Source organism: Triturus cristatus, chromosome 8 (genome assembly GCF_964204655.1).
Source record: "Triturus cristatus chromosome 8, aTriCri1.1, whole genome shotgun sequence".
Taxonomy (NCBI): domain Eukaryota; kingdom Metazoa; phylum Chordata; class Amphibia; order Caudata; family Salamandridae; genus Triturus; species Triturus cristatus.
The window spans coordinates 771,916,326-771,935,028 of NC_140591.1; the positions used below are offsets into that span (position 1 = coordinate 771,916,326).

Sequence of the window (18,703 nt, forward strand, 5' to 3'; positions counted from 1 at the left end):
GAAGGAGGGCAGCTTGAGTCATGTGATACGTTAATTTGAAGCCACTCTGCCCTATTCAATTGTATATTGAGACATTTTACTGTTTCAACACGACCTAGAAGAGGTCCTCCTAATCAGAACCTTTAGTACGACACTGATTGTCGTAACTCTAACAGTTTGCTAATGAGGGCCATCAAAGCTAGAGACCTGAATACTCGCCCTTTAGCCCATAGGGACCACAAGGAAACAGTGGCTAAAGATAAGAATTGTTAAGGACGATCAAAGATGGACAGCCCTTCACGAGTCTTGTGTGGCAAGAGATTTTATATCATTTTGGGAGATAGTGGCACATAGGGATTCCCCTGGTGCATGCGATGTTGTAAATATTGTTGCCCCCTCTGCATGGGTTGAGCACTTTGGCACTCTTTATGATGCCAACATTACAAATATTACCTCTAAGATGGGCCTCCATCCCGCTTTTCCTCGAGTCTGCCCTTTCGCCCCTGAAGCCATGTTTGATCTTGCAGATGTGTTCAAATCTCTTCTTGCTGCAGGACCTATTGGAGTGCCAGCCAATGTCTTTCTCTCAGACAAGCAAATTTGGGCTCCTTATTTCCTGCCTGGTGCAAATGTGATAGCAGCAGGGGGCCCTATTCCTGAATCATGGAAAGGTGCAACTGTGATTCCAGTCTATACAAAAGGGTACTGGTCCATACCTGGCAAATATAGACCAATAAGCCTAATCGATATGTGTTACAGAAAATCTTTAACCGTTGTGTACTCGAGAAGATCCAGGATTGGATCTCTGAAGTAACCTTTCTCAGTCCCTACGAGGCAGGGTTTTGATCTAAAACTTCAACAATAGACCAAGTTTTTCGGTTCCTATTGCTTTATTGGCACACCGTTGAAATTAACAAGGGCAACTTACTGTGATCTTTGTTGATTTATGTTCAGCAGTTGATCTGGTCCCATGATCTAGGCACTAGGAAACACTTGGTGAAATGAAAATGCCTGTGCATTTACTGGCATTAGAAGCCCGACTACACGAGAATAATTTTGCATGTGTAAGATGGGGAAGGCAGAATGATTTGATAGAAAGGATTACTGTGTCTAGAGGAGTAAGACAGGGCTGTGTCTTGGCCTCTACACTCTTTTTATTATATATCAATGATATTGTTTCTATACTGACTAAACTTTATGTTGATGCGCCCCCTCTGGCCCAAGTTAAAGTCTCAACATTACTATTTGCAGATGATACTCTTTTGGTCTTCAAGACCCCGAGTGGCCTCCAGAAACTTCTGACGTCCTTTGTGGAATTTTGGACGGACAGGGGCCTGAGGATCAATATGACTAAAACTAAGCTGATGACATTTAACCCCCATAAAACTTTAAAAAAGGAATATAATTGGGGAGGAGGGGACCTTTAGAAATAGTACGCAGCTTCACGTACCTGGGCATTATTTTCAGTAGCAATATGTTGTGGAAGCCCAACCTGACAAAATCCGTTTTAAAACTTAAGCAACTTCCGTGGACAGTCCATAAAGCATATAATGCCTCTTTTGCTAAGCTTACGAGGCCTGCTCTTCATCTATATGAGTCCATGGTCCTGGGGTCAGTTTATTAAGGGGCCGAGCTATTGGGAAATACGAATATAGATGTGCTAACTACTACTGAAAACAAATGTTATAGTAAAGTGGAACTTCTCCCTGCTAGCACTCCTTTGGAACCACTTTTATCAGACTTGGGTGTCAGAAGTATATATGATAAAGCTAGACTTCATCCCGTATAATACTGGAGGTGATTATGGTCCACAACAGCACTTGTACACTATACCACGGCCTTACAGGACGTCATCTCTGCCGAGCATTCTGTTAAAACCCCTTGGCTGTTGCACAGCAAGGTGTTATTATATAACATTGGGGCGCCCTAGCTCTGGGTGAATCCAGGCAATAATACTTTTCCATCAAAATTGGTCTTGAAAAATCTCTATTGGACGGCATTAGAGGCCAAAGCTTTAAGTAGAACAGATCTTCCTAGAACATCCAGAGAATTCCTGGATATTAAGGACCAGATAGGATAAAAGGCATATTGGGATCAAGTGATCGTTCCAAGTGACAGAAAAATGTATTTCAATGTGAAGCGGGGACTCTCCCATTGAGGGCTTTTACGAAGCGTTGGTCTGCAGGGGCCATTGGCTCCTGCCCCCTCTGCTCTATTATGACTGAGAGTGTGTCCCATGTCCCTTTTGCTTGTCCTGCGTACACAAGACCCGGCAAACACTGTTTAGCCCCTGTTTGTAGATAGTTAGGCCAGCACAGTCATCTAGCTGCTCTCCGTATCTTGGGGGCGGACTCTAATTTATCTCTTGCTATCCCTGTTGCCAAGTTTCTTGGGGCTATGTGGATATTACCCAGAAAGCTTTTATCTTCATAATCCAATTGATATCACTTTTAATTGTTGTCGGTACCTCGAAGGGTTAATATGGCTTTTCAAAGTAATGCCACGGTTCTTTTTAAATATCACCATCATGGAGAGCTTTCATTATGAATTATATTATATTTTTATCTGTGTATGTTTTATAATGTTTGTATGGTATTTGTTTAATGTGCACTTTCATGGCCCTAGCGGCTGAAATAAAGTATATTGAATTTTGATTATTCCACGTCTCACAAAGATTTTCTTGACCAACTCATTCGGGCCAAACTTAGTTTTAACAGAATCTCAATAAATAATGCTTGTAACACTAAGTACTATGGTGGCTCCAATAAGGTGGGCAGAATGTTAGCCAATTACCTAAAAGTTAAGAAACAAAAATCCAAAAATGAAGTAATTCATGATGCTTCCAGTAACCAATTATTCAATGACAAGGCAGGACATTATGACTCGTTTTTCCGAGTTTTATTCCAACCTATACACTGAAGACACTCTTTCTACTCAAGACTCTCTAGACTCCTTTTTCAGTTCTACTGCAAAACTACAAACCCCACAGGTTGAGTTTTTCTTTCTTAAGGCAGATATTTCATGTTATGAGATATGTTCTGCAGTTTCCACACTCTCAAAGGACAAGGTCCAGGACCAGTCGGATTTACAGTTTAATTTTATTCTAAATTTCCTAATCTTCTTGTCCCCAAACTTCTAATACTCATTCGGCATCTTCTTGCTTCTGATACAAAAGTCGGCTCTTTTTCGGAAGCCATGATTTGCCTAATTCCGAAAAAAGATAAGAACTTGGCTGAATTTAGAAACTATAGGTTTATCTCCCTGATTAATACAGACTGTAATTTTTTTTCTAAGATTCTAGCACTTCGCGCTAATGATATCACCCCCTTTCTTGTTGGCATCGAGCAGTCTGGTTTGGTCAAAGGCTTTTTAACATTTCAGACAATTCATGTGCCTTCCTGAACATCCTACACGGAGCTTCTTGTTGCAATACAAAGAGTTTAATCTCCAAACAATTAAAGTAAAATCAATATAATTATTGAAACATTTCAAACAGATGGTGAAAGAAGAGGCTGTACAGTATGACAAGGTGACTTATCCCAGATACTTTTTTATGATTAAGGAAGGGATTGATCTCTTGTATAGCATGCATTTGGGTAGGAGAGCAGACTTTTTTTAGCTATATAAATGTCTTTAAGATAGGCGATGCTTTCAATATGCTTGTTGTCTCCATGAGCCAGCTTGTCCATTGCCTGAAGAAAAAGGTGTAATAACAATGTTCCCTTGCTTCTGTGATTATTATGGCTGCCGATTTCTGAATTCCTGAAGTGCAGGTGGGAACACAGATCATAAATCCCTTGTTTGATGGTCAGTTTAGTCAATCCAGCAAATTTAGGTGCCACATTCACAAAAAATTGCCGCAGAGCAGCGCCGCAAGTCTTTTTGCTGTGCCGCCATTCCACATATTGAAAGGGCAGGAATGCACCATATTTACGAGATATGATGTATTCCTATCCTTTTTGCTGGCGCACACTTTTGTGCCTAGAGCCAAAGCAGGCACTCTTGCACCATGTTGGAAGGGTGTCTGCGTTGTTGGCAGGATTGTTTTTGTGCAGGAAGGTACACCTTCCTGCACAAAAACAATCCTGAGAGGCATTTTCCTTGGTCTATGTGTGCTGCAGAATGTAGAAAGAGGAAACGCCTGCTCTGGGGAGGTGTATGGTTGTGGCGCTGCCCCAGGTTTTCATGATTTTGTGAATCTGGGGCAGCGTCAAAATCGATGGGTGTTGCATTGGAACACCCACCGTGATTCCCATGGAGCGCCTCCTTGCCTCAGAGTAAGGCACTGCAAAACCACACAGGGTGGCTTTGCGTCGCCTCATAGATATGATTGTGAGGCCGGCGTCCCCGGAGAGTCAACAAAAAGTGACGCTCCGGTGGCACAGGCCTCTTGCAAATAAGTCCCTAAATCTAGAAGGTGTGCTCTTCAAAAACTGCTTAAACATATTTAGAAACATCGGCGGTAAAAGAAAATCCACATACAACTGTAGGGATTTCACATGGATTTCATCAGGGGCGCTCTACATTTGGTCATCTGAAAACTTTTGAGAAATTTGCAATAGACCTCACACCGTGGTTTCCCACCTAGGTTTCCGTTAAATGCATATATAGAAGAATGCATACATACAAACATGGGTATTAACAACGGCATAAATGTAGCAGGCATTCATTTATACATATTTAAATGCTCAGCAAAAATGCATAGGCACTTTCAAACTTTTTTTCATCAATGGGGAGCATACTTCTTTGTTGCAAAACCCACTTCCGGTACACCTCACTGGTTTTAATGGTGTTTCCTCCCCATCGCTATATATTTTCATAAAGGCACTGGTCTGTACAAAGATTTCTAATTCCCGTGATTGCGAGTATTCGCCACCTTATCAAGGCAACCTCGCCTTGCAACGCCAAGTCCTCACATATGAGATCTGCTCACTGTTAAAATTACACAGCCCTGGTGTCATTTAACATATGAGTAAATATATTTGCAAGTGTAAATTCATGTTTTGTGAATACATAAAGGGGATTTACACTCATACATTCGGTCATTGGGGAATCTAATTTCACCCTAGGTGTGCAAACAGGTTTGATTATTGGCCCCCCAGTCGATATGCTTTAAATGTTTCTGGAAACAACCTTAACTTTTGTATGCCTGCTATTGGTTGCCCTCTGTTGCATTTCTAACATAAACCTGATTCTAATGTTGCTTTTCAGTTGCTGGATCAACAGTGATGTTGCGTTCTACATTACCGTGGTGGGATACTTTTGCTTCATGTTTTTACTGAACGTGGGCATGTTCATCGTGGTCCTTTTACAACTGTGCCGAATCAAAAAGAAGAAGCAACTTGGGAACCAGAGGAGAGCCACTTTTCAGGACCTCAGGAGTGTGGCCGGCCTCACTTTCCTTTTGGGAATCACCTGGGGATTTGCATTCTTTGCCTGGGGACCGGTCAATCTTCCTTTTATGTACCTTTTCTGTATTTTTAACACCTTGCAAGGTAATGTTTCTTTCTTATTGTTAGCATGTATACTTCATAGGAGAGAAAGTTATCTATGTTGAACAACATCTCAAGTCGCTCTGATTAACCAGCTTTTTTTCAACTCTATCACAATTGACCAGATAATAAATCATTAACAATTGATAATTGACCATCCTTGAGCATACGTCATAAATTACAGAAACAAATCAGTGAATGTAATAACTGTTCAAAGCGTGTTCAAAATTGCTATTGGAATGTTCAGGTTGGTGCGCCTGGATTTAAGGTGAGTTGTCGACCCTCAATCACAAATGCAAGCTAGCAATAATGAGAAACCACATGAATAACAAAACATGATGCGCAAATGCACCCAAAGTCCAACCACCGATGGAAATGCATACCATGACTAGTTTCATTGGAAGCATATCCAGTCAACTCGATGAGCGAAAAGTCATAGTGCAAGATGAATTCCCTTAGAAATCATAGGTGCTGTTTCACCCCTATCGTGCCATGTCCTGTTCCTTCCACACTCAAACCCTCTGGAGATTTAAAATGACAACCAGGTGAAGGGGTCACAATTTAGGGGACATTGTATGTTGTGGACCTATCAGATGTTATGTTATGTTATATAGCTTATAGAGTGCACAGCTGCCCCAGCTAAGGGGCGTCCCGGCGCTAATAACAGTCAAATGGAGAAGATCACCAGAAAAGGAATAGGGACTTACAGTGAAGGGTAAAGATGAGTCTTAGTTGCCTTACGGAATGCCAAGTAATTATTTAGGCTACGAATGGGCAGTGGGAGAGAGTTCCAAAGTTTGGCTGCCAGTGTGAGGAAGGCTTGCCCCCCAGTCCGTGCTCTCCTTACCCTAGGAACTACCACCAAGTGTTGGCCCATAGAACGAAGTTGGCCAGAGGGAATGTAGGGCGAGAGCAGGGTGGCCAGAATGCCAGTGGAAGAAGAGTTCAGGATCTTAAAAGCAATGCAAACGGACTTAAATTCCACACGTCTGGCCACCGGCAACCAATGTAGTCGATAAATGGCCACAGAGGTAGAGCAAGTTCTCGGGAGGCCAAGAAAAGTTCTGGCCGCCGCATTCTGAACCCTCTGTAATCTTAAGATCTCTGACTTGTTGGTCCCCAAATAGAGCAAGCTGGCATAATCCAGTCTCGACAAAATGGCAGCCTGGATGATAACCTGCCAAGTGGACGGATCAAATTAACGTAACAAAGGTTTAAGCCCCCGCAGAATACCAATGCAGGTCCCCACCACTTTCTTAGTTTGGGCCTGTAAGCTGAGAGCAGAGTCCACCCAAACACCTATATTCTTTACCATCTGTTTGGGGGTGGGAGCACAGCCCAAGGTTGTAGGTCACCAATGCTCACTCCACAGCTCATCATCCCGCCCGACCAACAGGACTTCAGTCTTACTTGCGTTAAGCTGCAGACAGTTGGCAGACATCCACTCAGCAATGGCCATGAGATCGCTCCAGAACGTGGAGGCATCCTGCGCTGAGTTGCCAGAGAGTGCCACTACCAACTGTGTATCGTCGGCATACGATACCAATGTCAGGCCTCTGCTCCTAGCCACTGCTGCTAGAGGTTGAACATAAAGGTTGAACAGCGTAGGGCTCAATGCTGAGCCCTGTGGCACCCCTTGTTGAATAGTATGAATCCGGGAGCAAAAAGGGGGAGCCAACACCTGAAAGGTCCTCTCGGAGAAGAAGGAGGCGAACCAGTCAAGGGCAGAACCCGAAATCCCTGCCTCCTCCAGCCCTTGCAGCAGAATCTGGTGGGCGACCGTATCAAATGCGGCACTGAGATCTAGTAAAATCAGTGCCAACATACGTCCCTCATCCAGTGCAGCCCTCAGATGTTCAGTCACTGCTAGGAGGGCTGATTCCGTGCTGTGGCCAGGGCGAACGCCATTCTGAGAGATGTCTAAGATGTTGTTGTCTTCCAGGAAGCCTGTCAGAATGGAATTGACATGGAACTCAGCTATCTTAGATATCCATGGCAGGAGAGATATGGGACGGAAACTTCCCAGTTTGGCTGTGTCCAGGGAAGGCTGTTTTAACGGGGGGTTACCTTCTCTTGCTTCCATGTCCTAGGGACAACTGCCCTGGACAAGGACATATTAATCACCTGACACAAAGGAGACAGGAGCATGGGTAGAGAGTTCATAAATTGCTCCAGTTTAAGGGGGTCAGCAGGAGAGCCTGATTTCACCTTGCTGCATAACATACGCAGCTCGTCCTGAGAGATTAATGGAAAGGACACGAGAGTGTAGGTGGTACAGGGACTCAATGCTGAGCCCAAAGATGGGGCCGCTGTCGGGAAAGAATTCTAAATGTTCTCCTCCTTTTCCACAAAGAAGGTGGCAAGAGCCTCACATTGCTCATCTGATGTCATGCGGGGCGCTGGGGGTAACCCTGCCTGTTTAAGATTTTTAAGTATACCAAAGATACATTTAGTGAGGTTTTTACTGCCCTTAATCTCAGCTGCGTAATAGACTGCCCGCTCTGACTGGATGGCCCTGTGTTCGTTCTTAATAGCTGCCTGATAACACCCCTTAGCGATCAAATCATAGTCGCGTCTCCACACCCGTTCCAGCCTTTTGCTTGGCTAGAAACCAAAGGTCCTAATAAATAACCCAATACATGTGCGCTGCTTCATAGCAGATGTGTTTTTCTTGGTTTAGATGTATCTATGTGGTATTTCAATAGCACACATTTAGCCAAAAGGCAGCCGTGGCTCATATTGTAAAAGAAACCACAGCGAGGTTTCTCCACTCTCTTCTATCTGCAAACTACTGCTTGGATTTGAGAACAATATCTAGGGCTATTGAGAATATTTCCTCTCTTCCAGGACAACAAAGAGTTCTAAATTTCATCCATTTTTGAATTCTCCTTATAGCTTTCTTTTTGGTCTTAAATAGAGGCTCAGGGTTCTTTAACAATGAAGACTTCACTATTAGAAAGGATATCTGAAATGTGTTTTAAATGCATGTCTAGAATGTGACTTCCTGCTAAGGTTTAGTATCAAACTCCTCCTCCATCAGTTGGACATTATCAATATTTGCTGGTCAATCTTTCAGAATTTTAAGGGAAACAGATAAATGCAAGGAAATTGTATAATCCCCATTTTTGGTTCCACCCAAACGTTAATATATTGGTCTGTAGCAGTCCCCAAAAAAGATGCTCATGCTAACATTGCTAGCTCCAAAGGAAATATGCTTCATTCCTTCCCTATGTCGATCCTAACAATAGAAAATAAGTTATGGAATGGGGAGAGCTGACATTAGGGACATGTCACATAAGGCATTCCCCAGAATCTGTACCATGCTGATGTGTTTTGCCTGTACATCACCTCTCTGAGGCCCACATTATGACTTGTGTTCTTTCATCCCAAACGGGGACTCCAGATTAAATAAAACACACGTCAAAATTATAAGTACGTCACGGCCCGGTATTATAGGGTCTGAAAACTCTGCACCTGATAATTCTGGGCCTAGAGACACTGGGCCTCTCCCAGAAGCTGCAGGGCAGAGGCTGTGCTACAGATCGGAACTTATAAATTCTCCCTACTTCCAAGGAGTAATTTCACAGTCATGCGCACATACACTCATCATACGCTGGTGGGGCCCATTACACCAACATTCATTCTATTACTCTATTCACACTGAATATAAGAGAGAACACCTTGATCAATCTGCACCTAATCGGAGGTCAATGCAATCAAATTGAATTGTCTCGAGTCATGATTTAAACAGTTTAAACACATTTGATATCTCAATAATATGACAAAGAAATAACCACCCGACACTGAAATTCAAACAAGAATGTTTTATCTAAATTAATTCATAAAGAAAGCCATTCAATTGCAAAATCATTATTCTCATATTTACCTATTCTGGCTAAATGTCGTACTCTAAGTTAGGACAGGTCTCTCAGTAAAGAATCAAAGTCTCTCGAGTCGCCGTCCTTTCGGTCAGCATCAATCCTCTTGAGCATAAGTTCAGGAAGAAGTGGCCTCAGACCCTCTCTAGTCTTGTCATATTTATACCAAAACTTACATATTAAAAGTTACAAACAAGCTCCAAAACGTCAGTTGAGCAGAGCGAGCAGGAAAGGATGTTAGCTTGCAACATTAGAAAAATCTCCGCTCTCAGAGATCTCAAAAATAAAAACAAGGAAATAGGAAGTCCAAACTAGTTTTGCAACATCCATGGATGCTCTTCTCCGGATTTGTATCACTCGCAGTGAAGCCACCGCAAGTTTATCAAAAATGTTCATTTGTGACAAATATTCTCTACCAAGGATAACTTGGCGACCATCCCAGAGTTGTCGTCTTTTCATAACTTTTAGCTCAGACAGAGGCCGAGGTCATCATCAGCGAGGCCTCTCTTCATATTTCATCTACTCAAATGCAGGCTGTAGATGTCGGCCATTTTCTTAGTAGGCCAAACTGGATAAGTTAATTAAAAAGAAACATAAAACAACGTTACTACATCGTATTGATTATACAGTGTTAATTCCCACTAATACCCTTATGTGTATGTATTTATCTAGCCATTTGCGACATAAAAAAGCATTAAAGCATATTATTTTAAAGCGCAATCACATAACAAATAGCACATAAACCACACTTTTTTAATTAATTTGCTCACCAACTTAGTTCACTTATTAATTTAGCCATGCAATTGCATTCCCTTGTGTAGTTCTTTCATTAGTAAGGTTGATTAATAAAAAACTCTCGATAAAACTTAATACTTAGTAATTAATCATTAGTAATTTTAATTATGACACACAAAAATATAAGCTGATGTTTGGGTTTAAATAGAAAACCCTGCTCCAGCAATCCCCCCTTTGGTGATATATCATCACCACAAAAATCCAACCCAAAAATTTAGTTCCCCTTTTAGGAAAAATTCAAATGTCTTTTTGTTTTTACATTAAACACCAGTTTCTCTTTCATCATCTCTTTTAGTTTCTAAGTACATGCTCTCCCTAAATTCTTCTAATTCTATTTCTTGTGGGTCTCTTTTTGACCTCTTTTGTCTCTTTTCAACATTTTCTTTTATTATTTTATTTTTATTTCTCCTATATCTACAGCATAAACACCCTAATCTAAGAATCAATAAAGCAACAATCACACATGTTAAAGGAAATAATATCTTACCAAAAATGGTACTACCTATCTTAGCAATAAAATTCTTAACAGCAATCATCTTATTAGCCATTTTAGTCCAGATACTTTCAGCTTCCAGTGGTACTAATTCTTCATGTAAATCAATAATATTTTTGATATAGACTTTTAAATCTTTGCTTTCATCAGGTATGTAAGTGCAACAATGTTGAACTTTCAGCATTCCACAGACTCCACCCTCTTTGGCCAATAGAATATCGAGGGCAAGTCGATTTTGCATAGACATGGCGCGTAAGGCAACCATCTCTGTATTCACCAATAGAAACCCTCCAGCGGTGCTTGTCGATAAGCGATCCACCACTGTTGACAGCTTCCGAATTCCATATGCATTTAATGAAATTCCCACTGCTGGTATCAAAGCTCCAAAAATATCTCCTACAATTTCTGTCCAAGTTTCTCTTTTAAAACGCGTTAGTAGATTAATTTGTTCTGCATCTTCTATTCTATCCATATGAAAAATCTTTGGAAAGACCAGGCCAACATAACATTTGCCATACCAATGGTCAGGCAACCTGTAATAAGCCTTATTCCCACAAATATAATACACTCCCGGGAAAACTGGATCTTCTCCTCCTTTGAATCCCCATCCCGTTGCAATAAAGTAAGTATCATGGCACTCACTAGTCCCAACAAAATAATCATCATATTGGGATTTCCTTCTGGTAATGCATAGTTTACCCTTCTGTGGTGCATCTAAAGCCAAAGTTGGACTGGCCCCATTTTTCAACTCCTTTCCCATCTCAATGTCCCACACTGTCTCACTCATTTTATATCCTCCTGCCTTTTCATGCATGCTCATTCTCCTTTTCTCTACCATGTCTAGGAAAGCTTTTTCTTCTTCTTTCAAACTACATAAAAATGTAATCTAATGTTAATTCTTCTGTTTCAATAAAAATCTCACCAAAAATGTTAGCTTCCTTAGCAGGATTCAGTTTTTTATTCATAGGCAATTGCCCAAAAATGTTATCCTTATTAGACATATCATAATCTATTTTCCCTAATAGATAGAAAATACTAATTAACACACTACATGAAATTCCATATGTAGCTGGAAGATGATGATAAGTAACTCCCTCTGAAACGGATGCAGGTAACTGCATACAGACGTAGCAATCCCTTACCTCCATTGTCTTTACGTATTCATACAACAATTTTGAAAAAACCTTGCTAGAAAAATCATTAATTGATCTATCCTTGTGTATATATATATTGCTAATTCTAGTTGGTGCTACTTTCTGTGAACTCTTCTCTATATTAGTCATATTCTCGATATGTATTCCCAAAGTATCTACTGTAACTCTAAAAGTAACTAATAAAGCAAGCACACTCCATAATAGCATTAATAATCCTGTACAGCAGCAGCACATTTTGCACCATCTTTTAAGGAAGGTACATCTACTTTGATTATTTTCTGTGTTAGCCATCTTATTACTTTGACTGTGTATTTTGACTTAGCCTCTACTACTACTGAATCTCTAGAACACTAGATTATTTCAATCTGTTAATTTTTAGATTTCTTCTTCTTCACTCTTCTCTAAGTGACTCCTTTAGTTCACTCAATTTGGATTTTCATCACTCTTCACTTCTTCTTCATCAACATCAAATTGTATCAGATCCTGAACTTCTGTCTCTTCTCCAATGTCAGACAAGATAACTTTCAAGATCTAACAGTTTCCTTCTCCTCAACCACTTTCAGTAAGGTCCCCTCTGGATTTCCTTGACTCTCTGCCTCTTCTTCTTCTTCAGGCAATGCCACATACGTCCATTCCGGTGACCTGTACTTCTGGTTAGGCTTTCTAATTCTTTTGATCACTTCTGGTTCCTTTGGTTCTCTTGGTTCTTCTTCTTTCGCTTGATTTTGACTTGACACTTCGTTCACCTGTTCAGCTTTTGATGAATTCACTCGTGTCAGTCGATATCTCAGCCTCTTTATCTTGTTAGGCCAAAGATCTCCTTTCACACTTCTTTTCTGTTTCACTTCTCTATTGTTTCTTTCTCCAATCCAAGTTCTCTTTCTCAGAACTCGACCCTCTGGTATCTCATTCTCACTCTCATCCGATTCTGTCTCATTTGCCTCTTGTTCATCAACAATTCTCTCTTTTCCCACAGTCTTCTTCTCCACCGATTGAGATTTCCCTGCTACTGTCCCTCCTCGGGTCTCCGACACGCAATCTTCTTGCTGTCTACTTGTCCCTTCACCTAGCTTATCAGGAATGTTCCCTACACCTCCTCGGGGGTCTTCCGCAATCTGCCCCTCTTCAGAAGTTGTCTCAGATGAATTCTCAATCTCTTCATTTGACTCAGGTGTAGTCTCTGTGGAATTGCTCCTTTCTTTTCTTTCTTTCTCTTTATTTTCTCCACTGCTTGTTAGAACTTCAGGCACTTTTCCAGAATCTGAACTCTCTTCTGAGGTTGGCAATGTTCCTCTTGTAACTCTTGAAACTTCTTCTGGTAAGAAAAAAGAATCACCTGACTCTCTTTCTGACTCTCTTTCCCCCCTTTCAGGATTCTTTTTTCTTCTCACTGTTTCAGTGTCTGCATCATCACTGGAATCTGACTCTTCAAAGTACTCTTTCCCAGTCCCATCATTTGGATTTGGAACTCTCAGAGTATGACTTGCATGAACCCAGTTCTTCACTCCAGCACACTTCACAGCAGTCGTCGCAGTCAGAATGACTTGTCTTGGCCTTCCCCACCTTGGAACCAAGCAATTTCTTCTCCTGTGCACTTTTATTCTCACCCAGTCCCCTGGACTCAGATCATGGGCTTGCTTCTTTTCAAGTGTGGTGGCGTCTTCTCCAACCTGGTGAAACACAGAATGAACTGCGTCAGCCAGGCCTTTACAGTAATCCAAAATCATGTCATCAGTAATAGTCATCAGCTTGTTAACGGGCACGAATGCATGTCTCATTGCTCGTCCCATTATTATTTCATGTGGACTCAACCCCGTAGTTCTATCTGGAGTAGATCTAATAGTCATCAGCACTAGAGGCAAGACATCAGGCCATTTCATTCCAGTGGCTAAGCACATCTTGCCAATTCTGTTTTTGATTGTGCCGTTCATTTGCTCAACAACGCCAGAAGCCTCTGGCCTGTATGCACAATGTAGCTTCTGCTGTATACTCAATGCTTCACAAATTAAACTCATGAGTTCATTGTAGAAGTGTCCTCCTTTGTCTGACTCAATGGTCACTGGGAACCCATACCTAGGAATCAACTCTCTTAACAGCAACTTGGCCACTGTTATTCCATCATTTCTCCTAGTCGGATATGCCTCCACACAACTTGAGAACAAACAGACTACCACTAGAACATACCTCAATCTATTGACTTGGGGCATTTCAATGAAATCTATTTGCATTCTGGTAAAAGGACCTCCTTCTCTGACTATCGTTCCTAGGCTCACCACCGTTTTCTTTCCAGTATTGAACTGCTGATAAATCAAACATCTTTGACAGATGCTTTCCGCTATCAGCCTGAACTTTGCATTGTACCAAGTCTGTTTAAAGGATCTAATCATAGCATCCCTCCCCAGGTGTCCCTGGTCATGATACATTCTTGCCATTGTTGACAACATAGAATTTGGCATGACTGGTCTTCCATCCCTATAGATCCAAACATGATCTTTTTCTCGTGGTGCACAACCTGCCTTGATCCAATCTCTCATTTCCTCATCTCCTGCTTCATCCTGCAACTGCCTCACCTCATCCCATGTTTCCAGTACATTAGTAAACATCACAGAACAAAAAGACATTTCCTTTTCCTTTCCCCTGTTAATAGAGTGATTGTTCTTTGCACAATACTGTGCTATATGTCATTTGCAAACCGATTACCAAGAGTAACAAAATCATCACCCTGTCCATGAGCAGCACATTTTACAACTGCTAACTCTTTAGGCAGCTGTATCGCCTCAAGCAACTTCCCAATCACTTCAGCATTCTTTATAGGAGTTCCACTCGAAGTCAAGAAACCTCTCTGTAGCCAAAGCTGGCCGAAGTCATGTACAACTCCAAATCCGTACTGACTATCAGTCATTACAGTCACTCTCACATTCTTCCCAATCTTACAAGCTTTTGTCAGCGCCACCAATTCAGCTACTTGAGCAGATTTAACTCCTTTCAAAGGTGAAGCTTCCATAACTTCTGAAACATTACACACCGCATATGCTGAACTCAGCACACCTTCTTCTGTTCTCAGACATGATCCATCCACAAACAACACATGATCACTCTCAGGCAGTGGCAGATCTCTTATGTCTGGCCTCGGTTTTGTACAGTAATCAAGTACATCCAAACAATCATGATCAACTTCATCTCTCACACTCACATTTTCAGCATCTGGCAAAAGTGTTGCTGGATTCACATTCACACATCTCTCAAGAGTCACATTTGATGCTCCCAGAATGATTTTCTCATATTTAGTCAGCCGACTATGTGACATATATTGAGTTCTGCTTCTTGTCAAAAGAATTGCCACATCATGAGGTACGAACACCCGTACAGGATATCCCATTATTATACCCTCACTCTGTTCCAAGCTTCTGCATGTAGCAGCTACTGCTTTCAGGCAACCTGGTAAACCCACAGCTACTGGGTCAAGTGTTGATGAGAAGTATGCAATTGGCCTTCTCAGTCGTCCATGTTTCTGGATTAACACTGAAAGTGCACATCCATTCCTCTCACTACAGTACAGTTCAAACTCCTTCTCATAGTCTGGCATCCCTAGAGCAGGAGCTTCACACAATCTGCTCTTTAATTCTTCGAATGCTGCCATTTGTTCTGCATTCAATTCCAATGGGTCTTTTACTTCACTTTTGGTCAATTTAATCAGTGGTTTTCGCTATCAGGGAAAAATTACTTATCCACTGACGACAATAACCCACCATTCCCAGAAACATTCTCACTTCTCTCTGGGTCATTGGGGCTCTCATTCCTCTGATAATTTTAATCCTGTCAATGGTCACTTTTCTCAGACCTTTTTCAATATTGTGTCCAAGATAATGTACTTCTTTCTTGCAAAATTGCAATTTGGCTGGAGATACCTTTAATCCTCCATCAGCCAGATGATTCAATAAGGCTATGGTATCTACTTCACAGGCTTCAAGTGTCTTCGATGCCACAAGTAAGTCATCGATATATTGTACTAGTACTGAGCTTTCAGGCATGATCAGACTTTCCAATGATTTATTCAGCAACTGATTGAATATTGAAGGACTCTCTGTATACCCCTGTGGGATTCGGCACCATGCCAAAATACGCTGTCCAAACCGAAATGCAAAAATCGGCTGGCTGTCATGATGTAATGGAATTGAAAAGAAAGCATGGCACAAATCAATTACTGTGTACCATTCAGCATGATGAGGAATCTGATACAAAATCACTGGTGGATTTGGCACAATGGGACAGCATGATACCACAATTTTGTTAATCTTTCTCAAATCTTGTACTATTCTGAACTTCCCATTAGGTTTCTTCAGTCCCATTATTGGTGAATTACATGGGCTACTCAGTAATTCTCTCAAAACACCTTGCTGAATCATTTTGTCAATTATAGGTGTTATTCCTTCAATTATCTCTGGTGTCAGTCTGTATTGTGGGATATTAGGATAAGAGATTCCCTCTTTCACTGTAATCTTTACTGGATCTACATTATTCATCAATCCCACATCCTCTCCAGTAAAATCCCAAACTGCTGCTTTTACTGTATTTCTCAACTCTTGAGGCAAATCATCTGGATTAAATACAGCATATGTTCCAACAATCTCAGTTTCCTATTATCCAGAGTCATCCTGTATAAGACATCCTCATCCGGTGTCTCAAAGGCTATTCCATCCGGAGTACAAAAAATTGTGCCATTCATTTTACACAATAAGTCCCTACCTAACAAGTTCACTGAACTAGTGTCACACACTACAAATCTGTGCATGTCCGAAAATTTCCCTATGCTTACCCTTACTGGTTCAGTAAGACGAGTCTTAATCTGTGTATTAGACACACCAACCTCTTGGATTGCTTCGTCCGAGAGAGGAAGATTTCTTATATCTGCTGACCTGACAGTTGATCTCGTCGCTCTTGTGTCTACTAAAAAAGTAACACTTTCCCCATTTATTTTCCCATCTACAAATGGTCCTGCCTGGTCTATTTCTAGAGTTGCTCCAAGTATGCACTCTTCCTCCTCTCTTCGGCACCGTCAGTAGTCCCCTTCAGACTCACTCCCCTCATTCTTTAGCCAGTATTGTTGTACTGGATTCGTACGTCTCGGTTTGTTTACCTGTTCATCATTGTAGAATCCCGAGTCTTGATTGTATTTCTGGGAACCTCTGTTCTGCGGCAAGGGCGGTTTTGGCTCCTGATTCTGCTGCTTGACAACCTTCTGCTGTTGCTGCTGATGATTACACCCCTCGTTCTGCACCTGTTGATTCAAGGATTGATTGTCATTATTCACTAATGGTGGATTCGTACACTCGGATCTCCAGTGCCCTAATTTTCCGCAGTTGTGGCACAGAAATTTCTTCTTCGCCTCTTCTATGTTCCCCTTTCCTTTTCCTGTACCATATCTGGGCCTATTTCCTGGATTATTTGCTTGTTCAACGAGCTGTGCTTCTTGTCTTTCTGCAACCTTTACCTGTGCCCACATTGCTTTCTCCTTCAGCTTTCTTTGTTTTGCCTCAATTTCATCACTTAAGTACTTTGCATGTCTCAAGATCTCATCAATCTTCTTACTCTGCCAATCAACTGTGTGCTCTCGAATCATTTCACTGATTTCAGGTCTCAAGCCATATACAAATCTGTATACAAAATGACTCAAATCCTTATCACCCAGATGTTCATCTCCACTGAACTGTTTAAAAGCCAGTATCAACCTTTCATAAAAAGCATGAACTGATTCTTTCGCCTCCTGATGTGTTCGATCTATCTTAACCCAATCTGTCTCTTTAGGGGGTACCTTATTCTTCAGGAACACTATAACCTGCTCATACTTCTTCATTACCTCCGGGTCTGGAGCTCCTTTTCTTTGATCTCTCGGGTATTCTTTAGCAGGCCAATCTACAACTATTTTACATTCTGCCCACAAGTCTGCTGGGACAATTATATCAAACAGACTATTCAGGTCAATCCACAGCACTTTTGACAATTTCACAAACCTATCTACCTGCCTATACCACTCGACAGGCTTTTCTCTCAGTCGAGGGAAATCATTCGTAAATGACAAAATATCCTGTCTAGTCCATGGGACATGTACATATCCTCCTCCAGGAATCTCTCTCATAGGATAGGCATCCACTGTTTTTTCCTTTTCTCTCATGGGAAATGCTGAGTAAGTCCTGTCCACTGTATCTTCTCTTTTCTTGTACCATCTATAATTCCACCTTTCCACATCACCCCATTTTCGCAATAATCCAATCATTTCCTTAATCTGCCCTGTTCGGCCAACATCATTTAGATTCTCAATGTCCTTATCCGAAAAGTCCACTCGGTAAGGCTTCTGCAAAGCTTTCACTTTATCCATGTCAATTCCCATTTCACTCGCTATTCCTTTTAACCTGTCATGCATATTCCTAGCCCTCCATGTGATACTCTTGCACATGAACAACAACTCTCCATCATGATGATCCTTTAAAGTCTCTGTAGGAATTGTCCCTGCTATAAGCTCCTCCAGTTCTATACGCAACCTGGCTACATCAATTGCCTGAGAATCTTTGTCCCTCCTTTGGAGAACTTTCATCCAATCATTCAAATCCTCAGCCATTATTTCGGTAGATTTCTTCCCTGCACTCACTTGTTCTGCCATCCTCTGTGGTTCCAAAATTGATCCTCCCATCACAACATTTCTTTCCACAAAACCAGTATTCAATCCTGAATTAGACTGTACATCTAACTCTCCACCACATGTGTCATGTCTCAACTGTCTCAAATGATTCTCTTCCGTCCTCATTCCTGACCCTCCCGGAGAACTAACCAGACCATTTCCTACATATGGAACTGTCAAACCACTTTCACCCATTCTCTGCTTATCAAAAATAGGCATAACCGGACCTATGGTTA

At 41.4% G+C, this 18,703-nt stretch overlaps 1 protein-coding gene across 3 annotated transcripts in view; it reads left to right on the forward strand.

The window, feature by feature from the left end:
- ADGRG2 (adhesion G protein-coupled receptor G2) overlaps positions 1–18,703 on the forward strand; it is a 900,557-nt gene that overhangs the window by 834,229 nt on the left and 47,625 nt on the right. For all 3 annotated transcript variants that reach the window (XM_085622206.1, XM_085622207.1, XM_085622208.1), the window contains one exon: positions 5,191–5,474. In XM_085622206.1, coding sequence (XP_085478332.1) covers positions 5,191–5,474 — 284 coding nt within the window. The remainder of the gene's footprint in view (positions 1–5,190; positions 5,475–18,703) is intronic.